The sequence below is a fragment of the Sporothrix brasiliensis genome (assembly GCF_000820605.1).
Source record: "Sporothrix brasiliensis 5110 chromosome Unknown Cont13, whole genome shotgun sequence".
In the NCBI taxonomy this organism is placed as follows: domain Eukaryota; kingdom Fungi; phylum Ascomycota; class Sordariomycetes; order Ophiostomatales; family Ophiostomataceae; genus Sporothrix; species Sporothrix brasiliensis.
This window is the reverse complement of record NW_024467132.1, coordinates 509,330-534,265: the sequence shown is the minus strand read 5'-3', so window position 1 is coordinate 534,265 and position 24,936 is coordinate 509,330. Positions and strand designations below refer to the sequence as shown.

General features: G+C 56.3%; 6 protein-coding genes across 6 annotated transcripts; 1 reads left to right on the top strand and 5 right to left on the bottom strand.

Moving 5' to 3' along the window:
- Positions 1 to 1,540: 1,540 nt before the first annotated feature.
- SPBR_03526 (ER lumen protein retaining receptor) lies at positions 1,541 to 2,403 on the bottom strand (the record flags this gene model as incomplete). The annotated part of the gene is made up of 4 exons (XM_040761817.1): positions 1,541 to 2,034; positions 2,100 to 2,166; positions 2,227 to 2,285; positions 2,376 to 2,403. 4 exons carry the CDS (start codon positions 2,401 to 2,403, stop codon positions 1,541 to 1,543), a joined length of 648 nt encoding a protein of 215 aa, XP_040623163.1.
- Positions 2,404 to 3,451: 1,048 nt separating this feature from the next.
- On the top strand, positions 3,452 to 4,705 carry SPBR_03504 (zinc metalloproteinase; the record flags this gene model as incomplete). The annotated part of the gene is made up of 1 exon (XM_040761795.1): positions 3,452 to 4,705. The coding sequence occupies one exon, from the start codon at positions 3,452 to 3,454 to the stop codon at positions 4,703 to 4,705; it is 1,254 nt and encodes a 417-aa protein (XP_040623162.1).
- Positions 4,706 to 5,441: 736 nt separating this feature from the next.
- SPBR_03515 (uncharacterized protein) lies at positions 5,442 to 6,517 on the bottom strand (the record flags this gene model as incomplete). The annotated part of the gene is made up of 2 exons (XM_040761806.1): positions 5,442 to 5,595; positions 5,667 to 6,517. The coding sequence occupies 2 exons, from the start codon at positions 6,515 to 6,517 to the stop codon at positions 5,442 to 5,444; spliced, it is 1,005 nt and encodes a 334-aa protein (XP_040623161.1).
- Positions 6,518 to 9,451: 2,934 nt separating this feature from the next.
- SPBR_03423 (alpha-mannosyltransferase) lies at positions 9,452 to 12,076 on the bottom strand (the record flags this gene model as incomplete). Its single annotated transcript, XM_040761714.1, has 1 exon — positions 9,452 to 12,076. The coding sequence occupies one exon, from the start codon at positions 12,074 to 12,076 to the stop codon at positions 9,452 to 9,454; it is 2,625 nt and encodes an 874-aa protein (XP_040623160.1).
- A 939-nt stretch (positions 12,077 to 13,015) lies between these two features.
- SPBR_03463 (ammonium transporter) lies at positions 13,016 to 14,722 on the bottom strand (the record flags this gene model as incomplete). The annotated part of the gene is made up of 1 exon (XM_040761754.1): positions 13,016 to 14,722. One exon carries the CDS (start codon positions 14,720 to 14,722, stop codon positions 13,016 to 13,018), a length of 1,707 nt encoding a protein of 568 aa, XP_040623159.1.
- Positions 14,723 to 19,015: 4,293 nt separating this feature from the next.
- On the bottom strand, positions 19,016 to 24,161 carry SPBR_03403 (intracellular protein transport-like protein; the record flags this gene model as incomplete). Its single annotated transcript, XM_040761694.1, has 3 exons — positions 19,016 to 22,562; positions 22,847 to 23,700; positions 24,114 to 24,161. 3 exons carry the CDS (start codon positions 24,159 to 24,161, stop codon positions 19,016 to 19,018), a joined length of 4,449 nt encoding a protein of 1,482 aa, XP_040623158.1.
- Positions 24,162 to 24,936: the final 775 nt, after the last annotated feature.

Here is a 24,936-nt window from a genome sequence, read left to right as displayed (position 1 = left end):
TACGGTCAAGCCAATGAGATGCAATACGGCCCCATTCGTCTCCATGGAAGACATGCGTCCGCCCCCGTAACCTGTCAACCCGGGGTTTGGAACGTCTCAGCGCTGGCCATCCCCCTTGTCGCTGTCTTTAACTATTTTGCAGTCGAACTACCTTGTGCTCCGGATCCAAAGCGGAAAGCATGCGACGCGATGCCCGTTGCAACAATCAGAGGCAGAACAAGTACGGATTTCGGCGCACGTCGTTCAGCACTCCCTGTTCTCGAGAGTGATATTCTGAAACAATGACAGCATTCTAGCAGCGACAGAGAAGGCCGGAGACAGACATCACGGTAGGTGTAGACAGGGGGACACGACAAGGAACAAATGCAAGCCTTACGACGCACTAGAGTTGCAAAGGCTAGATACAAAATAGAAACAGTAGAAATATCCTTGATTTCAATACCGCCCTTCGAATCGTTCGTCCTGGTATATAACCATTCTCGTACGCCGTGCAGCCGTTTTCTTTCCCAGGTTTGCAGACAAATGTTTGTTTCGTGATGTACTGCCTAAAGAGAGACTCGCCATCCACGCCAAACACCAGGACGACGACAAACGGGACATTTTAGACAAGGTATAAGGATCGTTGTTACCAAGTCCAAAAAAACCGACATCAACGGGTAAAGAGGGCTCGTCGTAATGCTCGGCGCCGTCTACCTGGTCGACGCCATCACCAAAATAGTGACACTAGAATTCATCGCGAGGTTGTATTCAGTGCCCTATCCACCAACTGTCCCGTTTCTGCCCCGTGGCATTTCCATTATGCGTTTGGCATTTTCCTGTCAAAATCTGGCGATCTAAACTGCCGGAGAGAGACGGGAACAGAGAGTGCGCGAGGAGCGATGTCGGATAGAGCGAGGATCGCCCGTCTCAAACCCGCCTGAGACTCGCCCAGCAATCGCCCAAAACCATGCGACAAGACCGTCTTTCATTTATGCGTTTTGCACTGCCAGACCCTGCCAACGTCGGTCGTGTCCCTTGTGTTGCTTATGCCTTGTATTTCACCACGCAAATAAATACTACATTAAAATAACGCAACACAAAATCGTCGAGCTCGACATGGATACAAAACCAGAAACAACAGTAACGCCGTAGATAATACCGTACCACATAAAACCCCGGCTCTTCCAGCAGAGGGCTGGAGGCTGAGAGCCGAAAGCTGCATTACGCATGCGCGCGCAGCATGCCGCCATGCTTCTTCTTCATGTTCGTCTTCTGCTTCTTTTCTTTTCTTTTTGTCTTCCATATCCACGCAGCCATGCGAAAAGAGGTACGATGGTCCCTACTTTCCGCATACCGCTCTCCTCATCGCCGTAACCAACATCCAAACAAGAGACATACAGAGGCACCTTTTTCGGCACGGCTCCATACTCTCCTCTCCCATTCTCCCATGGTCCATTCTTGTCCTATCATCGAAGTCTTCTTCTCCATTCACCCCGGCGTCCTCATTCGAGCTCATCCACCGCGCGACCTCGCTGCCAGCCGGCTTGGCCACGCGAGGCGCTTAGACGGGCAGCTTGAACTTCTTGCCCTTGAACACCTTCTGGTAGTAGATCCAGAAGAAGTCGCTGTACAGGATCGTCTGGATCACGCCGGCCACAATGGCAATCCAGTCCACCTTGTGATGGGGCTCGGTCACGTAGCGGTACACCCAGTTGGGAATGTAGAGCGCGCGGTACAGCCCCAGCGCAAAGATGTAGTGCGTCGTGATGGTCTCGGCCTCGCCTGTGCGCTGCAGCATAAACAGCTGCGGCAGGATGGCGACGGCTTCCAGCCAGATGGAAAAGGCCCAGAGGATCTCGGACACGGTGTACTTGTACGGCACGAGGATGCCCAGCACCGCGGCGCCGCCCAACAGGTACTCCACGCGGAAGGTGTCGAGGTTGGGGTCGTTGGTGGGCTTGTAGGACGTCGTCATGAGGTAGAGGATGTAGCCCTGGGATGCAATGAAGAGGACCTTGAAGACGAAGTTGTATGCGCTCTCGGTCGAGAAGAGGTCTGCCGCGGTCCGTCAGCAGGGGCCGCTGGCGGTCGGTCGCCGCTGCGAAAGGGAAGAGACGTACCAAGGTATCTTGTAATGTAGACGATAAAGTAGAGAATTTGTGACTTGAACGAGATGCCCGAACAGCTCTATCCCCAGTCAGCTGCCAATCTACGTGCGATCGATGCCACCTTCTCCCATCAACGTACCTTGAGCTGGATCATCTTGTGCAGCAAAATGCCAATCGACACCAAATGGGACAAGTCCCCTGCAGCTGCTGTTAGCCCATGGGCTCTCTGCCTCCTGCCATCGGCTCTGTTTCCATCATGGGATCTTCGCTCCCGCCGTCGTTACGTACCAAACACGCGAAAAACGTTCAACCCCATCGTGGCGCCCTTGTCTCTCGGTCCGCTGCACTTGGCAGGATAGGAGGCACAGCGGCGCGGAAGGCCCAGTACACAGTCCCAAACGGGGGCGAAGCAAATGAGCTACTATCGTCACCGGTGGTCGTCGTTGGTATCACCGCTGTCGTCGTATCGTCGGTGCAGCTGTCAGCTGTGCCGGTTTGGTTTTGCGTCAGGGGAACGTGCGGGAGCCAGATTCGTGGAACGGATGCGCAGGTTCGCAAACGCGCGTATCCTCGGGATCAAAGGCGAGGCGAAAGAAGCGAGAGTCCGTCGGATGCAGCGATTGAATGACAACGACTGCCGAGCGTTATCTGTCCCCTTGTGGAAAGTGGAAAAGTGGTGGATTGTTCTTGCCGAAATGAGAGCAGAGTGCAGCCCGCGCCGGAAGGTGCAAAAGGGAAAGGACACGAACGCGATTAGCTCCTTATTGGCTGCATGGCCCACTGAGAGAGATGAGAGAGAGCTGTCCCGCGTTGTGGCCTCTAGCGCGTTATGCCCACTGAGGGTGCCGAGTGGATCGCCGCCACAGCGGCACACAGTGAGCAACGGCCCCCCTTGTGTGGCAACAAATCTCAGCCGCCACAAGTACCCCTTCTACCAAACACTGCTACAAGGTACTTTTACTACTGCTCACTCAGGCAAGAGGCGGTCCGCCAAATCTTCCGCTTCTGGACGTTTCCTTGGCCCCCGCCATAGGCCCCAAGCTAGCGCCTTCCGTCGTTGTCATTCAACATTACCAAGCAGGCGCACCAAGGCTAGGCGGCCGAGGCGTTGCGCCAGACGCTCACGGAAGCATCGACGACATCCCATAAAACGCTCCTGCCCGCCTTGTTGCCCTCCCTACGGCGGCCCTGTGATAACAAAACAAATATCTACGGGGCCAAGGGCCAGCTGCAACGACTTTTCCACTTGCTCCGTGCACTCTTCTGACTCTCTATTTCTTTCTCAGCTGGCCATATCTTTATTGCGTCATCATACTCCGTGCACAAGATACATATCGTTTTACAGACAACCACCACCCGTCACCATGTCGGCAGACGAAATAACAGACGCTGCCTCTTCGGCCGACGATGACTACATCGAGATTGTCGTCACCCATGGCAAGAAGTCGTACACGTTCCACATGCCGTCCCAGGCCACCGTCGAAGACATAGTGCTCCTTTGCGAGATCGAGCTGCAGGGCCAGGCGGCGGACGGCGAGCCAGCCACGCACTACACCGTCACAAGACTGATTGCACCGCCGCCCGTCGGCTTGATCAATGTGATAAAGGACGGAAACAATGTCCTGGCCGACTACATTGCTCGCCTCGCGGCTGCGCGAAGACGGTCGACCAAAAAACAGCAGCAGCAGCAACCGCCCAACCAGCTCAAACTCACCCTCTTGGCGACGCCGTCCAGCGCCATCCGGAACGTGCGTGAGGCCAGTGAAGAGGCCAGCCGGCGCATCTCCCGCATGTCCCTACTGCGACAGCGTGCTGTTCCCGCGAGGCAGACTGCACGACAGGGCGTGCACACCGTCTCCGGCGCCAGCTCCTACACGTTTTCCGACATCAAGCCGCTGCCCCACCTGCCCGACCCGGACCGCTCGCTTGCCTACCTCCGTCGCCTGCGCGACGACCCAGGCATCCGCCATGTCATGCAGACGCACCAGTTCCGCGTCGGCCTGCTGACGGAGATGGATCCCCGCCTCTACACCGAGGCGAACCACGAGGGCACGTCGCGCACGCTGGGCCTCAACCGCAACCACGGCCAGGTCATTGAGCTGCGGCTTCGGACCGACGACTTCACCGGCTACCGCGACTACAAGACGGTGCGCAAGACGCTGTGCCACGAGCTGGCGCACAACGTGCACGGCCCGCACGACAAGCACTTTTGGGCGCTGTACCGGGAACTGGAGCGGGAGGTGGAGCGCGTGGCCGACAGCCGGGGTGGCCGCGCCGGTGGGCGGACGCTGGCGGGCGGCCGCGACGGAGACTACTACGAGCCGCCGACGGCCTCGTCGGACGACGACCAAGAACACGACCACGACCACGTCGATGCCGGTGGTTTAATCGGTGGAACCTTTGTACTGGGCGGCGCTGAATCCAGCGATCTGGGAACGTCGACGGCGACAACGACCGGACCTGTCGATGGAATTGCCGTCCCGCCTGCGATGGGCGACCGCGAACGGCGTGCGCACGCGGCGGAAGCGCGACTTCGGCGGGGCACCGCAGGCGAGGGCGGTGCTGCCGGCAACGACACGACGAGCAATGATGGCTCGGGCCAGTCCGCTCGCCAGTAGCCGGTAGCTGTTGCTTTTCACGTTTTCACTTTCCTTTCTTTTTCTTCAGCCTGTATTTTGGCCTTTATGGCATGGCCTGGCATGGCATCTGTTGACTCTGCATTGCGAGGGCGTTTTGGGGGTATCTGTCGTTTTTGTATGGTTTGGTTTGCTGGTTGTTTATCGTTGTTTATTGTTGTTTACTAGAGATGCATTTTTATGACAGCATTGCATTTGATGCATTTGATCCATTTGATCCATTTGATGCATTTCAATATACTGTTGCGCATCGCACCACTGCTAGAAAGCAATTGCACAATGGGAACCTCATGATGGTGAACTTGATGGCGAACTTGTAAACTTGTTCGTTGCTTTAGGCTCTTCCATTCGGCGTGTCTGCACATTCAAAAGGGTATCTGACACCAAAATGTAACGAGAACAACACGCTCGTTCCATCACAAAGCGTGACTTCTAAAGAGAGCTCGGGTAGTTTCGACAGAAATCGAAATTGCCACTGTCGGCCGTAGTCCCATAACCAAACGCCATTTTTCCAAAGAAAGTATGCTGTATAACATGAAGAAATACATGAAACCAAAAATACAAGGTAGGCCGTCCGCTAACGCCGTCGTAGGTTGCAGGAAATGCAAAGAATATAAAAGAAATACGTCCTGTTCGGAAAATGTAGGTCCACGAACAGGTCGTGGTCGCAGTTGGTTGTTATGTCGATGGTCGATGATGTATGGAGCGTAAACGATGCTCAGTGGCTAAAAATGCCACCGTGGAATCCGCGCTTCGTCTGTGCGGCGTCCTTTTCAGACGAAGCGGCTTTCTCGGCCGTGGCATCGATGTGCGCCTGCTTCGTGTGTGGGGGGTTCTTGACCCATTCCTTGGCCTCGTGGTTCCATGTATGTCTAGTTGGTTAGCAGGATGCATCTGGCGTTTTGTGTATGTCTGTGTGTATGTCTATGTGTCTGGCACATACCCCTCCCATTGCGTAGCGACGAGGCTCTTGGAGCCATATTCGTCGGTCAGGATCTTGTCGAAGCTGTACGGGATCGTGGCCGGCACGCCTTCAAACTCGGTCTCGCGCATGGGGTACAGCTCGCGCGTCCGATAGCGGTGGAAGTTTTTGCAGCTCCAGATGCCCGGGCTGCGCTTCGGCTCGCGCTCGGCCAGGCCGGTGATGTCGATGAACATGCCGTTGGACGTGTCGATCCAGCGCGCGTCGATGATGTTGAGGCCGTCGCCGCGGGGCAGGCCGTGGTTGGGGTTGATGTCCAGCAGGTACTCCTTGACGACGTCCTCGCCCGTGGCGTCGTCGCGGTAGCGGTACGTGTGCAGGGTGCGGTTGTAGTGCTTGGCCAGGTAAAAGAGCGTCACGTCCGACACCTGGACGTCCAGGTCGTAGTCCCAGGGCATGATCCGGCCGTTCCACCACCAGCCGAGCAGCGTGCCGTGGGCCAGCCAGGTCTCGACGTTGAGCGAACGGAACGTGGTCAGGTACGAGCGGATCAGATGGCGGAGGGCGGGGCGGTGCTCGCCGTAGGGGACGAGGCCCTTGAAATAGCGAATGTCGTAGTGGCCGAGCTCGTTGTCGCTGCCCGGCTCATGGAAGTACTTGTCGCCTTTGACGGGGCGGTTGGGCGGCCGTCTCTTTGCGAGGCGTGGTGATGCAGGTGGCTTTGCCAATGGCTGCTTCGCGGCGGCGGTGGCTGCTGAAGTCGAGCCGGGTACAGTAGCTGCAGCAACGCGTGCTGGTGACTCTGCTGTCGCGAGCACACCGCAAAGCATGAACGAGGCGACCAGTAGAAAGATATGCCGCAGGGAGGTCATGGTGGGCGACGTATAGGCGAGAAACGCAGTTCAACGAAACATGGAAGCAGACATGAATGGCGCACTAGATATGTCGTCCAGGCTCGTGGGACACAAAAGAGTCGCGATATAATCTGTAGAGGAAACGCTGGTGTGTGTTCTGCTCAGCTGGATCTCGTCTGGGTCGGGGATCTGCAAAGCCGAATCGCAAGCCGAAATCCGTGACTGAAAGGATGAAATGGCAAGCAACAAACGAAGTCAAGAAGACAATAGAATGGAAAAGAAAGAAAAAGGCAAGCCAAGGAGTGTCGAAAATAAACAATAGGTGAAAAACAGGAGAACACAAAACAAACCCGACCCGCCTCCGAGGCTGGGCGATGGTTGGTTCTTTGTACGTCTACGAAGTATGATCGGTCGTTCAACTCAGGGACGGAGCATCAAGAAGCGAGAGTAAGGACACGACATATGGGGACAAACTACATAACCACTTATTACGCCGCCCCTTGCGAGGCATGGCAGGAGCGGCCAAGACAACGCGGAAGGCGGTCTTGGGTTGTGTATGGACAGGAAGGTGCAGACGTACACATACCCCGTTCAAAGTGCAAGAAAGGAGAGGCATGCTTGGCGAAGTACAGCTCACAGTGCGAGGAAGTTGACAGAGACTTTTCAGACGAGCAAATGCCCATCGGTTCTGAAAACAGAGTTCTGATGACGGGACTTGGACAGGACTCGGAGAACCTGAGTCTTTCCTTGAATGGCAAAAGGCCACGCGGACAAGGGACCATCTGCCAAAACCTGCAGCACACACTGGAGCCCGGTGGATTCGCAGAGGCCAAAACTGGGAGGCGACGAGACCCTTGCAAAAAGGCATACGTAAGTCTTGGCGCTAGATGCATACCGTGCCGAAGCCAGGCGGCGGACACGGAGTACTTGGGTTCCTGGGAGAGTTGGCAAGCACGCGACCAAGGAAGGAAGGGACAAAAACAAAACGCGCCTTCCTATCTTTTGTTCTGTTCACTACTGTGGTCAATGCAAATGGAACGGGAAGGTGCGTTGCCTTGGCTCTTGGCTCCGTGCAGCCGTTTTGGCAAAATGCAAAATGCCAAATGCCAAAAACAACACAAGAGTTGCAATAGTCGTGGTGTTACAGATGGTATACGGAGTACGATGGAATAAGGAGGGACAAGAGGACTGGACAGGCGAGCACACGACACAACGGCCGATAGACTCACGGCAAGGCGAGTTGGAGGAAATCTTGGCGCCAAAATCTTTAATCAAGTTCTTGGCAGGTGGGTCTGCGCCAAGCCAGTGAGAGCTTGCTTTGGACGCCGGTATCTTGGTATCTGGCCTGTGTCGCGTGTCCTCTGCCCGGGTATTGGCAGGCACAGTTACGGAGCACGGAATAGAGCCTTCTTGTGAAGCGTCGTCCCGCGTCTCCCTTGAAGAGTCGTCAGACAGACTCTCGCTTGAACGGCTCCTTCCTCCAGGGTAAGGGCAGTTCTCCCTTTCCTCTGTACATTGTAAATTGCAATTGTGCCAAATTGACGGAAGGTGCAGCCGTCTGTGGGAAAGAGCGACGGGCTCTCCTGCCAATGCCCACTTTATGCTAACGACTGCTTGCCGCGCGTCCTGTCACTTTTCCGAAACCACTTCCCTTTTCGTTCACTCCTTCCTCTCAGTTGCTTGTGTGCTTGTATTTGCCCCAATTTGAGTTTACGGAGCGCGGAGTGGCTTTTATTGCACCGCGGTGGACAGCGTCTATCATCTCACGAAGGACGTCCGCTCACACTCGCACATAAACTGAACCTTTCTCGCGCGAAAAAGTCGCACTGGACTCTGTGTTGCTCCGTTGCAAAAATACGTGGAAGGAGATTGAAGAAACAGTGGGTCTGTCCGTCTTGGCGCCGTCATGCCAGAGGCGAGGAAGGAGCATGGCGCCAACGGAACACGGCTGCCAATGAGCCTCACATCAACGGGGCCTGGAGGCTCAAAACGACACGCAAACATCCTGACGATTGTGTGCCGGTTTGCCGGGACTGGCATTTGACTGGAAGAACAGAGTATTGCGACTATGCCGTGTGCCGTAGGTGCGGTCGGGCTTTTCTGCGTCATCCAATGGGAGTGCGCGTGCCTTTCCTTTGGCAACCGGCCATTATTGAATGTGATAAGTTGTCCGCTGTTCTGTGGCAGAATTGACTGACGAGAGCGTAACCATACTAAGCAATTACGGGACCTGTTAGTTACGGGGTGCCGCATTTGCAATATCCTTGCGTCGTATATCGAGATTCGTAGAGTACCTGCAAAGCAGCTTCGCAGTTGAGAAAGAGCCCCGAGTGTGTGCTGCTACCCTCTTTACTAATACTGGTTTGTCGTTCCAGACGACTGTCATATCCGGTATTGAAGTATCGTTTCTCGTGTGTTGGGCGTGTGACAGTAATCCTCCCAGCAAGCAGAAACGTGAAACACGTAAACACGATTCTGTCGTTCAACACGACTGTTTGTTCCAAGAATGTGGTTTCAAAACCAGGACCGGTGTGCAAGGCCAGAGGCTTCCACGTAGACGCCGCAGCATCGGTCTTCTTTGTCTATTTTAAGAAGTGGACAAAAATGCAAAAAGATATTTATAAAAATAAGGTAAAAATAAATAGAGGTCTCGCCTCCTTCGTCCGGGCGTCCGGTTTCATCTACGATCGGTCGATCATTTACGACAGTGAGCAGACAGGCAAACAGGCAAACAGAGCAAATGAACAATGCATTCAAACTGAAATCTCGTATGTTGTATTTCGGCAAGGCAATAAAAAAGGTTCGCTGTCCGCCACGTAGCCAATTTTATATCGTATCATCATAACAAACAACTCAAATGTGTCTAGAATAAGGGGACAAGACGCCAAAAAAGAATACCCAAAACAAAGACAACGGTCAAAAAGATGCCAGCGTAACACAAAGCTGACGGGCTCACACATCCGTACTCTCCGGATCCCTGCCCGTAAACACCTTGTAGAGACGCCGGCTCAGCGCCGGCCCGACAGTCCGGTCAGAGGGTGCGCCGTTGCGGTTCCGGCTCCGCAAGCAGGCTTCGAGGGCCAGCGGTCCTTCGTCGGCAAACCCGCGCAGCAGCTCAGGCACCGTATCGTAGCGCGCGGCCACGCCCATGGCGATCGGCTCCGTGACCCGCGCCACCTGCTGCAGCATCAGCACGTACGATTCGGCGGCGTCTTCGCCCGTTGCAATCTGCCCGCTGTCCATGCAGAACGACGCCGCCGCCGCCGCGTACAGGTCGTCACGCTGCTGGCGGTAGCGCGAAAGCGCAATCTGCTCCGTAAAGACCTTGATCCAATGCGCCGTGTCCAGGCCACCACTCGTCTCGTGGACGAGCACATGCCCTTGCCCTTCGCTGCCGTCGCCGTCGGCCCCGCCGCTGTGCTCCATCTGCAGATCCAAAAGCGCCTCGTCCACGAGCGCCTCGTCCAGGTGCTGCGGTGCTTGCTTCTGGCCCCGTCGGCCGAGCCGCTGTGATGGCCGTGCTGCCTGCTGCGCGGTCGCTGCTTGCGCACCGCTCCCGCTCCCGCTGCCCGCCTCGCCCCGCACGGCGGCCACAAACTGGCGGTTTCGAATCGTCTTGTTTCTGCTCCGCCAGTCCTTCAGCCCTTCAATCAGATACACAATCGTGTAGCCGGCAAAGGCGGTCTTCACGGCCGCCACATGGCTGTCGAGGTCGTGGCCGCCCGTCTGATGCAGGGTGTCGGGGTCGCCGTCTCGCGCCAAAACCAACCGCACAAACTCGTCGCCTCGCAATACCACAAGGGCATGCTTCTCGTCCTCGAGACGCGTGGGGACGGGCACCCAGTGGCCCAGGTCCGGTTTGTAGTCGTTGGATACCTTGCGTCGCCACGTCACAATGTTGTCGACTGGGCGGCTTGTCCACTCTTCGTGGGCGGCCTTGACCGCGGCCAGCTTCTCTTGGGTCGTCTCCTTGGTTGCCTGGGACAGGGTCGAGGGCAGCCGGACGACCATCTCGGGTGCGGCCGCGGCCTTGGTCAAACGAGACTTGTTGGCGTCGTGAAACGCGGCCGCCTCGGCCTTCTCTTTGGCTTTCTTTTCTTTGGCCAAGTCGGCTGCAATCTTGCGCCGCTCTCTCTCAACCTCCTTTTCTTTTTGTCGACGCTCCCTCTCGGCTTCCTTCGCTCGACGCCGAAGAGAGGCGTCGAGTTGCTTCTTCTTCTGGCGGTCTGTCGCCACAGTCTCGTCAAACGAGGGTCTCCTCTTCACTGCCCGAGCGGTTCGTCGAGCTGAGGGTTGTAAGGGTGATTTTACTGGCAGTTTCGATTCGATCAGCTTGCGGCTCTCCCTCCACTCTGCCAGGAGCGCATCGGCGGTCGCTTTGTCATACACGTCGTCTTCTTCGTCGGAAAAGACCAACGGCGGGCCCTCTGAAAGGCTTCTTCGTAATTGTCTCTCGCGGTGTGGCTGCGCGTGTGTCGGTGGACGTACGCCAAGATGATCCTTCCTAGACCTTGCAACGGGCGAAACGACAGATGGACTGGAAGACACAATGATTTCATCGCAGGGTTCTCTTTGGTGTCCGGCTTGCTTTTCTCCGAGCTGATTGGTTTGCCAGAGGTCGGCTCCTGGCTGTTGTGGCTCCTGTCGCTTTGGAGATTGCTGCCGTGATCTGGGCGACGGGTTCGCAAGCAGGTCGTCAATGTCGACAAAGTCAGAGTCGATCGTTGATGGCCGCGTCGTTGACCGAGACCGTTCACGTTCCGAGTCAGAAGAACTCAGCAGGTCAATGCATGCCGCATGGTCCTTTGGTGCACTCGGCAGCGGGATTTGAGTTGGGCGTACGGTTGGTGGGAGGGCGTCGTCAAAGACGTCACAATCGTCAAGATCGTCAACGAGGTGCACAAAGCGGTCATTAGGATCCGCGGCGGGTGAATAAAACTGGACAGGCAGGTTGTGCCGCGGTGGGCTGTCGGTGGTCCCGGCCAAAGGCGAGGTCGGCATGGCACGCCGGGGAGCCACGCTCGGCGAGCCAAGACACGGAGACAGCCGTATGCGCTTCGCTGGTCTGCCCTGCGCAGCCTCGGTACTGTCATCGCTGTCGGCAGCATTGGCTCGGAGTCGCTCGAGGGCAGCCCCAGCAGCCTTCTCTCGCATCGACTCCTGCGGTGGGCTTCTGTGTGCGGAGAGCGGTGGTTGGCTCGGAGTCCGGCTCAGAGCCGGCAGTCTTGGTGTAGGAAAGGCACCAGGGAAGGGAGAGGTAAGAAAATCGTCCACGGGGAAACTTGAGACGCCAGGTCGAGCAGAAAGCCGCGCTGCTGGCGAGTGGTGGCTTGGCTTGGACGGCGCCGGGGTATCGAAGATCTCGATGACGTCCGCATGGACGCCCACATTCCGCCCTGCCGTCGTTGGAGCCAGCTTCGGTAGATTAAGCCGTGGCGGCGGAAGCGTCGCCTCTTGTGACGATGCAACTGCACTGGTCCGATTGTTAGCTGGCGATGCGGTGGGCGGGTGCGGCGTGACAAAGGCGCCGTCCGAGTTGGAGTCGTCGCTTAAGAGAATGACGACGTCTCCCGCCATAGTCGATTGTGGTGGCGGATACGAGAAGCGATGGCGAGATGGGTGCGAGAACGTCAATATCAACGTCGCATCGTCGCCAGGAGATCCAACAGCAAGGGAATGGCAGGAGGAGGGGAAGGAGGGACACAAAATGGCCGTTTGTTGACATTGTCAGCTGCAGGCAATTAGCGGCCGCATCCAGCAGTCGCGACCCACAGCGCGTCTATTAAATGCACCCAACGCGAAAGAGCCCCGACGGTCACGTGCGATAGTCAGGGTAATTAACTTGAAGCGCAGTTGTGCAGTGAGAGAAGGCACGATCGACCATCTACCAACCAGCTGGTTGAACGGCACATTCTCATATATTTACCCTTTGCGAGCAGTATCGTATTGTTTCTGCTCATCACTCAGAACTGCGCCAAGATGGTTCCTCTCACAGTAGCTGTATGGTGGGTGGGGCATACAGGAGACGAAAGAAAGGGCCACCAGGCACTGTAAAGCAAGCGACCACGAAATGAAAAGGCATCCTTTTAACGATTGTTTTCGTTGTTCATTATACGACATCAACATTTCTTTTCCTTAAGCACTGTCAAGCCTCTCAAAGTATTCAGTCTTTGTATCTTTTTGTAAAATGTGTGTATGGTATATGTGTGTGTATTTGTACATGAATGGGCTGTGGACAACCTCGTTGAAATCATAATTAGGTATAGTGACAAGGAAAAAGAAGGAGTGCGTAAAAGGAGGAAAAGGAAGGGAAACAAAGAAAGCGAGAAAGGAGAAAAAATAAGAAAAAAAAAGAAGAAGAAGAAACGTCAGCCTAAAAGGCAGAAACACCCACAACTCCCACACGTATCCTACACTCGTCCGCTTGCCACTCGCTCGAAAGACTGACGGGTATCAAGCTCCCATGTTGAATCACCAGACACGCGCAGTTCTGGCCCGTCAGCCCGACAGTCGTTGTCATTGGGTATGATTGCCGCCCGGACCGCCAAACATGCGCACGTTCTGGAGCGGGATGTTGTTCCCAGACGTGGTCGTGGCGGTGACGCCGCTGCCGCCCGTGGACACGGTGCCGTTGTTGCTGCTGCTGCTCAGCTTCTCGTGGGCGCCAAGGGCCATGGCCATGCCGATGCCGTGCATGCCGCCCGAGTGCGCGTGGACAGCGCCGCCAGGGCCGCCGTGGACGCCGACGCCATGGCCGGCGCCGCCCATGGCCGAATGGCGGCCGTGGCCGTGGCCGTCGAGCGAATACAGCGAGCCGTTGTCGTTGTTGCCGTCAATTTCGTTGAGCACCTCGCGGGTCAGCTCGACATAGTCATAGGCAAACTCGCCAATCTCCGAGTCGTCGATGCCCAGGATCTCGGCTTCCTCGCTGGCGCGCAGGCGGAGGCCCGGGATCATGTTCATGACGAACAAGATGAGGGAGGTGCCGACAAACGAGTAGGCGCCGCCCGAGAAGCTGTCGGCGAGCTGGATGCCGAGCTGCGCCCAGTGGTGGTTGACCCAGCCGCCCGCGATGACCTGGACGCCGTCGAGGTGGGCAATGTAGTCGGCGGCAAAGAAGCCGGTGCAGACGTTGCCGACGAGGCCGCCAATGGCGTGGACGGCAAAAATGTCGAGGGCGTCGTCGATGCGCAGCAAGAACTTGAGCTTGGTGGCGTAGTTGGCAAACGCGGCGCCCAGGATGCCGTACGGGATGGCCGCCCAGGCCGGCACATAGCCCGAGCCGGGCGTAATGGCCACGAGGCCCGCCACGACGCCCGAGCAGAAGCCGACGGTCGACCACTTGCGCTCCAGCCGGTAGTCGAGGACGCACCAGGTGATGCCGCCGACGCAGGCGGCCAGGTTGGTGACCACGGCGGCCATGACGGCGCGCAGGTTGGCCGAGAGCGCCGAGCCCGCGTTGAAGCCGAACCAGCCGACCCACAAGAAGACGGTGCCGATGACGATGTGCGTCACGTTGTGCGGCCGGTAGTTGAGCTCGTGCGTGCCGTGGCCGCGGCGCTTGCCCAGCATCATCGAGTACGCCAGCGCCGCCGTGCCGCTGGCAATGTGCACGGGCGTGCCGCCCGCAAAGTCCAGGCCGCCCAGCCGGCTCGTCCAGCCCGACGGGTTCCACGTCCAGCAGGCAATCGGGTCGTAGATCACCGTGGCCCAGATAAACATAAAGAGGACGCACGGCAGCATGCGGCCGCGCTCGGCGACCGCGCCCGTGGCGAGGGCCACGGTGATGGCCGAGAACATGCCCTGGTAGACGGCAAACATGAGGTCCGGGATCCGCGGCGAGCCGACGGACGGCCGCGCCAGCACGTCCTTGAAGCCAATGTTGGCCAGGTCGCCGATAAAGGGCCCCGCCGTGTGTGAAAAGGTCAGCGAGTAGCCCCACAAGAACCACTGGAATGTCGTGACGGCCGTGGCCATGACCGACAGCCAGATCAGCGAGAGCGCCGACTTGCGGCGCGCGAGGCCCGAGTAGAAAAACCCGACGCCCGGGATCATCAGCAGCACCAGCGCCGTCGCCGTGATCATCCATGCAATGTCGCCCGTCTCGTACCAGATGTTGAGGTTGTCAGTAAGGGCGTCGCCGCCCGTCGATCCGGTGCCATTGTACGGCACTTTGAGCACGTACGGCAGGTCGTCAAGGTCGACGCCGTCGATGGTGGCCATTGTAGCGGTGGAGGGGTGTCGGAGGAGAAAAGTGGCAAGAAAAAAGAACAAGAAAAAGAAAAGAGGGACAATTGAAGAGCAGAGACTGCCGGTTCTGAGGTGTAAAGATGACGACGGGATGTGAGATGGGAGTGGGATACGAGTGGGTATATACACGGATGAGCTTGGAGCGGAGGATGTGGATTGGCGTCAGGGAAGCAGAGGGACAAGGAGACGAAAAAATAAAGGCCAAACGACACAAAGGCCAAAAGTTCGAAAAGGCAAACAAGGTACCTCTACGAGTATCAGCTGGTGTGATATGCTGAGAGAAGGTCGTATGCAGACACGGAGTATCACAATACGACGGTTTGAGACACGGAAGAAGGAACTGGGGGCGAGGAGAGAAAACGAAACAAAGCAGCAGGGCAGGGTATCCTTTACTATTCAAAAAGATGACGATAGACAACGGGAGAGCAAAGGTTCACGGTAATTTGAGTCTTTTGATCTGCTGGTAGGTGCATACGCATTAAAGTGAAGAAAAGTGAAGTAAACGGAAATAAGTAAAGAAATAAAGAAATGACAGAATCAAATAAAGGCCAGAGACAGTCCAGCACAAGACGAGATGAGGAGATGAAGAAGGCGTCGACCAGTGTGATGTAGACTATGCCATGCAGTACTCCGTAGAATATACCGCTGCTATTCTCACGGCTGCGGGCTGTGGTCTAGATTTGCAGTGGAAAGTATGAGGCAAAATACATCGAATTCAAAGTACGGAGTATTGCACCGTACTTGTTACAGTGTACCAAAACACTGGAACAGGGGGGTGAAAAGGAAATCGACCAAGCAGAACCCCATGTACGTGGGAGCCGTCCGGCTCGATGATAAGGATACAGCGGAGAGTGGAGGTGGAGGAGAAGAGTGGGTGATGGGTGTGACCGATGCAAGTGGCATGAGTGGTGGATGTGAGTGGAAGGATGCGGAACGTCTGTCCATTGGAGCTTATCTGCGACTCCGTTGACACGAAAGAAAAGCAAAAAGAAAAGGAAAAGAAAACGACAAGTCATGGTCTATGAATCAGGCGGATGTTACAACGTGCATCCAGGAGGCAGCAACCCGGAAAAAGAAACCTAAACGGCAGCGAAATTTAAAATCTATGAGGAAAACAGAAGCAGGAAATAAGAAAATACAAAACGACACTGGATGGACGGCGACTCCATGAAGGGAATATTACGAGAGGTAAGGCAAGTCGCCCAGGTTTGGCAAAACGATAGAAATAGGAGTATTCGAATGGAGAAAATAAGGTGCCAACGGTATTCGGTCGTCTTTTGTCGTCTTTTGTCCTTTTTGACAACTAGAAACAGCTGGGCATCGTCATGCGGGCGAAATTAAGGTGTGAAAATGACAAACAGGGCGAGAGAGACCGCAATGTTGTCGAAAAAGACACTTCTGAAAGCCATCTCCGATTCTTCCTTCGACGCAGGGCTTGTATTCGATATAAAAGTGGGTCCACCGTATCAGCAAGACATATTTCATCGTGTCGAGACTCCAGCAAAGAGGTAGATATCACTTCGAGAGTCGAGTATCACCGATGCATTGGGCATCCCCTGCAAGTGGCCTCGGTGGCTTGCACTTGTATCTTAAGTGACGGTGCGAACCCCTGTCGGAAATGGACCCACAAATTGATAACACTAACAGCGTCGTGTAATAGATAAGGACGGCTGCGGGCCGCCATTGGCCAGACCCGACGACATGCGGAGGAAGGAGCGCAGGACGGCCACCCGCGCAGAGTGGTCTCGAGGAAGGCGCATTCGAAGGACATGGAGCCGCAAAACGGCCTGCATGATGCTTTTGCCAACCGGGAAAGTGCAGGTGGGGGCAACCAGTTGGAGAAGGCACGACCTGCAAACCAGCCAGACTAAGCGGTATTACACAGCACATATGCCTTCGACCAGGTGCCGTTTCTGCTTCTATCTTTGTTTCTTTTTCCTGGATACCACCCTCCATCTTCTTTTCGGGACCCTTTATTGTTTTGTCTTGCATGGAATTGTGCTCGATCACACACCAAAATGGAGGGACAGAGGACAATCACCGTGAGAAATGATTGTCCAGTGAAATAGGAAAATGAGAAGAATTTCAACATACGATCCATAAACCGGTATTGTTGAGACGTAAAATGACCATCGATCGAACCACGTTAGATACGGACTACACTATGTGGCAATAAGCAATCCATACTATGCTTTAAATCCCCAACCACTGTGGCTAAGATCAGACTTAACGCTTGCTTTCTATTGTCTATTCGCCTCGACCGTTCCAGTGCCATGGTAGGGTCCAATGATTGCGACGCAGACGTCAATGCACACTCAAAAAAAAAAAAAAAAAAAAAAAAAAAAAAAAAAAAAAAAAAATAACAAGAACGGGCGGCAGGTCACCGATAGGACCTGCATAAATACTGGATAGTACCACGTAACGGTGAAGGCGGTGCAACAAACACATTCAGGGGAAGCCACGCCAAGTACGACAAAAATATGGTTCTTCAAAGGCAATATTGTAGTAAGTATTCGCTTCCACTATTTGATATGTTCTCGACACGACCATGGTCGAGACGTCACTCGTCAAAACGTCAATCGAGTCGATTTAGCTAGCTCTTGGTCACAGATCGACGGGGGAAGACAAGAATGACAAAGGAAAGACAGCAATCACGCTATGAACAAGCCCTATGAACAAGGATCAGGTACCGGCTGAACGTCAGTTGTATGAGGGTCTCATCTACCAGGGGATGAGTGGATGTGTGGGACGGCTTTTGTGTACTTGTCACCAACGGTCACTCGGGGCGAGGCCCAAGGACGGGAGAGCGGCGCCCAAGGGTTGATTTCGTGAGTTATAACAGGTCGTTCTTTGTTCTCGAAGATCACTATCCACGCCGAGAGAGCTATACCTGGCTACAGCTCATGTAATACGCATATATAAGTGGACGTCGAACCCGTTCTTTCAGACAAAGGTCCTACTAATAACCAAAGAATGAGACAAAACAGATGAGAGATGTGAGTACGAGAAGATACGATGAAATGATGATACGACACGGAATGGTCAAAGCTATATGCCAATAATAAGAGAGAATATCGATTCACAGCTCCATTCAGCCTACTGCACACTTTCTAATGTCTGTCGCAATGCAAAGGAAGAGAAACAAGCCGAGTTTTACATTGGGGTTTTGACAAGTTCCACGCAGGGCAGTTGCAATTAAATAATCAAACTGGGGCACGACCTCATGTCTAAAAGCGTTCGTGATGCTCTCGAAAGACAACATACAACATACACGCACACCCCACATATATACTCGACTCTGCACGTTGGCCTTCTCTCTCATCTTCTTCTGGATAAGTCGGCTCCATCCGCCCACGGCCGCCCCAACGGCAGCCTCTTTGCGTGATAGTCTCGTGTTTTCTACCTTCCTGTAGGAGTGCCATCTTTCATTTTGTCCTCCCCCAACAGCGGTACTGTTTCCAATTTCAGCCCCGCGCGCCCCCCGAGCAGCTGGTCGTTCGCCAGCGTCAGCTCCAACTGGCACACAACACGCGATTCGCGGCCCCACCCCACGCACGACCCGTCGTTTGCTTGTCCCCCTTTTCCCCCATCGCGGCGTCGCCGATGGCGAGAAAGATGCTGCCAGTGAACTAGCACAAACACCAACCCCGTGCATTCAGCTCATCGGTCCTCAAGTCTCCGATCTTGGATCCGCCTTGACTTGCCTGCTTTCATTCTTCCAGAAAGACGCGTGGAAAAAAGCTAAAAGGAAAAAAAATAAGGCGGCCCGGAATTGAATTGCTTGCATCTATTGACCAGTCCGTCCTTCAACCAAGAACAAATAGCGGTGAACTCTGTGTTCCCCATAACAGAGTGGGCAAGTCAGGCCAGTTCTGTAGACACGTACTTTTGCTTCGACTTCACAAACGAAAGTAATGAATGGAACGGCAGTCGTGTGAAACAAGGGATACCTCTTTGCATCCGACTTTAATTTGTTTAAAAGTTAAGATAAAAATATTAACAATAAAGTGTAAAAGCCAAACCGGCCGTCTCAACCATCTATTGGAAGGCGGCCTGGTGATGAATGTGTCTGTTTATACAAGTAGGAAGACGAGCAAAAAAAAAGCAGAGACCCAAACGCCCTCAGATTGGGTTGCCTCCCCGACGAGGCACCCAATATATGCTGTGTGAAATATGCCAAGTTGTACAAGAAGAAAGAAAGAGGCAGAAAGTGTCAGAAAGTCAAAACGTCGTAGTTCGTTACACGACACTGCGCACGCCACAGCATTAGGCAGTCGTCGTCCGGCTCAGCAGCTTGAACCGCTCCTCAAAGCCCTTGACCTTTTCGGTCTCGAGCAGCCGCTGCAGCCGCCGCGTCTCACGGCCGGCCGTCTCCAGGTCCTCCTGGAGCTGCATCACCTCAATCTGCGCCGTGTTCATACGGCCAACCACCTCCTGCATATCCGAGTCGGCCTTGGACAGCGCCGTCTCCAGCTCGCTGACGCGCGCCTTGAGCGTGGCCACCTGCGCCTGCTGCTCCTCGGCGGCGGCCGCCGCGGCCGCGGTGCCAGACGCACTCGCACCGCCACCGCTCATGACGCTGCCACGGCTGCTCGGCCGCGACGACGACGCCGCCGGCGGTGGCACCAGCTTGCCGTTCACCGAGAACATGGGCGACATGGGCGACTTGATGGCGCCGCCGGGGCCGCCGAGGCTGCCCAGGCTGCCCAGACCGCCGAGCTGCGCGGACGAGAGCATGCGCGGCGACGTGACGGGCGACCGGCTGGGCGACGACGCGCGGATGCCGCCCGAGGCGTCGCGCAGGCGCTGCAGCTGCGTGTTGTGCGCTTCCTTGAGCGCCGCGACCTGCTCCTCGTGGCGCGCCACGCGGTCCTCGGCGGCCGTCTGCGTCGCCACGAGCTGCTCCTCGAGGCTGCGCAGGCGCGCCTCCAGAGCCGCGATGCGGTTCTTGTGCGCCTTCTGGTCGGCATCGCCGCGCGCCACCATCTGACTGAGGCGGTCGCGCAGCTTGGCGTTGGTCTCGAGCTGTGTGCGCACCTGCTGCGCGAGCTCTTCGACCCGGCGCGCCGAGGCGTCCAGCTGGCCAGCCAGGCTGCGCTCGTTCTCAAGCATGGTCTTCTCCGAGCCGGCCGAGTCGGCCAGGCGTGTCAGGTGCGTGGCCACCTCGTCGCGTGCCGCATCGCGCTCGGCCATGGTGGACGAGAGCGACCGCTCGAGCCGCTGCAGCGCGAGGGTGGTCTTCTCGTCGGACGGGATCACCGAACCCAGCGCACCGCTCGACGACTCCAAGGCACGGATGCGCTCCAGTGCCTCCGCGTACGACTTTTGCAGGTTCTTGTATGCAGTCTCGAGCGAGGCCGACGTCACGGGCCCGGCGCGGAGGCTGCCGATGCTGGTGGCGGCGGTGTCGTCGGTGTCGTAGACACTGGACGTGTTGGAGCCGCTGCGGCTGGAGCTGCTCGAGGGCAGGAGAATGTCGTGCTGCTGCAGCAGGGTCCGCAGGTGGGCAATCTCGTCCTCGGCACGGTCCAGGTCCATCTTGAGGCCACTCAGGCCCTTCTCCACCTGCCACTTCTGCTCAAGCGCCTCCTCGGCCCGCCGCCGCAGGACGCTGACCTCGTCCCGCAGTCCTGCGACGTCGCGCTCGTAGCCGGCCTTCTTGGGCGACGCCGTGAGCAGGCGCTGGCGCTCCAGCTCGAGGACGCGGATCTTCTTGTCGTTTTCGCGGTTCTGGAACTCCTGGCGCTCCAGCAGGCTCTTGAGGGCGCTGTGCAGAGCATCACGCTGGGCCTCAACGTCCTTGAGACGCTCGGCCAATGCCTCACGGGACTCGGTCGTGGCATTGGCTGGTGTGGCGGACTTGGACGGCGGTCCGCCCGGCATGCCCTTGACGGTGTTGGACCTAGACAGGCTGGCGGCGCCCGATGCAACGGCATCGGCGCTGAAAGCGGCTGCCGAGCGCAGGCCTGAGTTCTCGTCCTTGAGACTTTGCAGCTCCTGTTGCATCTTGGTGGTCTCGTATATCTGGCGCGCGTGCTCCGCCGCCTGCGACTCGAGGCCCTCGACGCGGGCCCGCAGCTGCGGGACGACTTCGTCGCGGAGGTTGTCGCGCTCGTTGGAGGCGTTTTGCAGCTCCGTCTTCATAGCCGACAGGAGATCCTCAAAGTTCTCCTTGACACCGCGCTCCTCGGAGAGGCGGCGGCGCAGGTCTTCGCACGTGCTTTCGAGTTGCTTGACGCGGCCGCTAGCGTCGTTGTTGTTGCGCACGTCCATATCCAGGCCCGATGCGCGCTCGCTGAGCTCCTTGATCTGCTGGTCGAGCCCGCGGCGGCGGGACCGCTCATCGGTCAGCTTCTCGGTGAGCTCGAGGCGGATCTGGGCCTTTTCCTGCTCGGCGCGGCGCTGCACCTGCGCAATCTCCTCCTTGGCGGCATCGTAGTCGCCAAACTTGGAGGAAATGGCGCCCGAGTCGGAAAAGTAGTCGCTGGTGCGCTTGCTGCCTGTGGGTTGTGGGTTGTTGACTTCTGTTTGTAACCTGTCAACGAGGTCTTCGAGGTCCATCTCACGCCGGATGGACGCGGCCAGCTCGGCGCTGATGGCCTTGAGCTCGTCCTCCATCTCTTCGATTTGCCCAAACTGCTCTTGCTGCTGGGCCAGGGAGTGGGGGGAGAGGGTGGAGGATGCAGGTGATGCGGTAGTACGCGCCCCAGGGGTCAAGATGGGGGGTGTCTGCAGGTTCTGCAGGTAGTCCTCGTAGTATGCCGAAGACTCGACGCCGGTCGTGGTCGCGGCAGAATTCGTTTTTGCGGGGGCAATGATACCGAGCAAGTTTCTGTTCTTGTTGGTGTTTGTGTGGGTGCTGCCAAATGCGGTGAAGCCGTCCTGTGCTTGGGAAGGTGAGTTGGTTCCGGGCGTGGACAGCGTTGATGCATGGGTAAAGGTAGTGCTGGGCGGGGGCTGCAGCGAAGACGGGGACGGCAGAGGCGAGTAGCTCTGGTCCGAGAATTCGGTGGTGGACGGCGACGCAGAAGGCCAGCCGAAGAAATTGCCAAGCTTGAAGGCAGAGCTGGGGGATTTGTTGTTTGGTTTCAGAGTATTGGGGCTGTCGACGTCGTTGACGTGATTGTTGGTGACAATGGTGGTGATGGTTTCACTGTTGCCGGTCTTCGGAGAGGTGTTGTTGTCGACGTTGACGACGTTGACGACGGATGTAGAAATGGTGGGGAGAGCAATGGGGATGTTTTTGTCTTGCAGTTCTTCGTCGTCGTAGACCGAGTAGAGTGAATTTCGGTCGTCGGGTGACACTGATCTTTGTGCGTTGTCTTCTTTGTCGTTGAGTGTGGTGTGGTTGCTGTTGCCGTTGGGATTTGTGTTGCTGATGGAGCCGAGACGTAGATGTGGTGGACTAGTCTTGCGTGTGAAGAGGGACATGGTAGAGTTGCGCTGTGTTATATCGTAGCTGGCCTCGCGGTCTTGCACGGGAGACTCGGACTCTTGCAGGGACTCTCTCTTGGAATCGCCGCTCGTTTTGCTGCTTTCACGCTCAGAAAACAACTGTTCCGTGCGGATGTGATCGCTGCTACCCAAGGTTACAGTGGTTGCAGTGGTTAACTCCTGTTCACGTTGCGACGAAACAGTGGTTGGGTCTGTTTGAGGGGCTGCAGGGGTGGTGGCCGAGCTGTTTCGAGACGGCACGATTCCTGCAGCAGCACTCTGAAATCCAGTCTCAGAACCTTTGAATTCGCGGGATTCCTGGATTGCCCGGGATTCCTGAAAATCGGTACTTTGAAAGTCTAGAGCGACGGCAAAGGATCTACCAACCGGGTTAATGAACGATGATTGGGAATAGGCATAAACGAGAGAAGAGAGGCGGGAAAGGAAACAAAGCAAAGAAAAATGATCATAAGTGCTACGTAGGTCGCAAAAACAAAGGCGGCCCAAAACGGGGAATGAAACAACATCAAAGCGTAGAGTGGGGGCTGAGAGAAAAAGAAGGAGAGCAAGAAATCAGGAAAAAGGCAAGCAAGTGGGAGAAAATAACAACTAGGATTCATTTCACTCGCGCATGAAAAGAACGATCAAAAGAAAACCACTCACTCTTTGTTTCCGTCTTTGACCTTGGCGCTCTCTTTGTCGTCTCGGAAGATATCTTCGTTCTCTTCAACAATGCCGTCTTCGACGTCTTGCTCGTGTCCGAGCCCAATGTTCCCAAAGACGCCTTCAACAGTCTTGTCGGAAGACGAGGACGAGACGTGCGAGTGCAGAGACGACTTTGAAAGCGAAGATGGTGTCAACGAAGCGGGCGCAGCCGAAGCAGAGGAGCCAGCAGCAAAGAGCGCCGGGGTCTTGGGGAACTCGTAGAGCGTTGGGCTGTCGACAGAGCCGGAGCGGGTAAAGCGCTGGTCGGGGCGGGGTAAGAAGTCGTCAATGTCAATGTCGAGCGCGCTCTCCAGATCAAAGGCGAACTGCTGAGGATCAGGGTCCGGATGCGGTTGCGGTTGCGGTTGCGGTTGCGGTTGCGGTTGCGGCTGTTCCTGCGAGTCCTGCTCGTGGTAGGCGTCGTCGCCGTATTGGCTGTACTGGTCGTACTCGTCAAACAGGTCGAGACCGCTCTCGCTGTCGGGATGAGCCGCAGGCTCAGACTCCGGCGTGAAGTGCGGCGGGGGTCTCGAAGCAGTGCGGTCAACAATGGTCGGTAGAGACACCGAGTTGACCGACGAGTTGACAGATGAGCTGCTGGCGACTGGCTTCCGTCGGATGGGCGCGGCCGACGCGACAGAAACGCTTGTGCGAGCACTTGCGGTCGGCGTCGGTGAGTCCGAAGTCGGCTGTGCAGTAACGTCCGCGGCAGAATCGGACGCGAGGTTCTGGGATCGCCTCTCGTTGATGGAGATGCTGTTGCCTCTGCTGCTGACGAAGTGGTCGTTGACGTCGGCAGTGCCCTGTGCCGTCTTCAGCGGCAAAGGCGAGGGGCGGGCAGAGGATCGACGGGACAAATCTAACTCTCGCGGCGCCGGCAGTGGCAGGGGCGACGAGAAGAGAGAAGAGAGAGAAGACGGGTCGGTGACGGAGGCGTCGACGTCGAGAGCAGATGAAGGAGTGTCACCAATGGAGTTGGATGACGGGGAGGGGAGAGGGCGAGGGCGGGCGTGTGCTGGGAGGACGCTGGATAGATGGAGGAGTAGTTGGAGGAAGCCGACACAAGGGAGGAGGCCGATTCCGAAGTTGAGAAAGGGATGGGTGTCGGAAAGGGAGAAGGGGACGTGGACGAAACTAGCGAGGGAGAAGGAGAGGGGAGGGGGGGGAGAGGGAGAGAAGCAGAGGCAGCGGTAGATGGTCCGTGGCCGTTGTAGTTGTTGCGAACTGGAAAGAGAAGATCGGTCCTCCTTCCGGAGGACGTATCGAGCGACATGATGGGGGCCGTGATGGTTTTGTATGGCGCTCGCATATATTATTGTGGTAGTATGAGATTGTGCCAAGTGAGGGGGGGTGTGACGGAGGAGAGAACGATATCTGCCGCTCGCTCGTTCGGCCGGCTGTCTCTCAGAGTCACAGGGCTGCCGGTGTGGCGTTGTTGTTGGACGCTGCTGGCCTATCGTGGTGGTGGGATACGACGATGTACCTGACAGCGTAACCGTGTACGGCGTGGTACGGCGTATCAACGGAAGAAGAGAGGAGAGACAGAGATGACAGACGACAGGGGTGGTGTGTATTCAGGCGGCCAAGAGGGTCACGCACATTGTCAATGTAGCTTCGAGGGGGGGTAGCAGCGGAGGAAACTCTCCAAAAAGAGTGTAGACACACAGACACACAGAAAAGAGAGGAGAGGAAGGGGACGAAGGAGACAGGAAGCAACCAGGAAGCGATCACGAAAGGCAGCTCGTGAAAGGGAGCTGAGAGAGATTGCACGGACAGAAAAGGGGAAAAGCGCTGCCAATCAATTTGGGGAAATTGGGCCTGGCCGAGTTGAGAATGATTCGAGATGAGCCGATGAGCATATGAGCAGATGAGCAGATGAGCAGCGTGGGATAGTGCGAAAGGAGGAGCCACATGGAACGGATGGGCGAAAAGAAACGAGGGAGGAGGCAACAGGGAGAGGAAAAAGGGAGAAAAAAAGTCGAGAAATCGAGCAGCACAAAAAGATACAGAACATGGGACGACAACAAAAACGACAGTTCGCATTGACA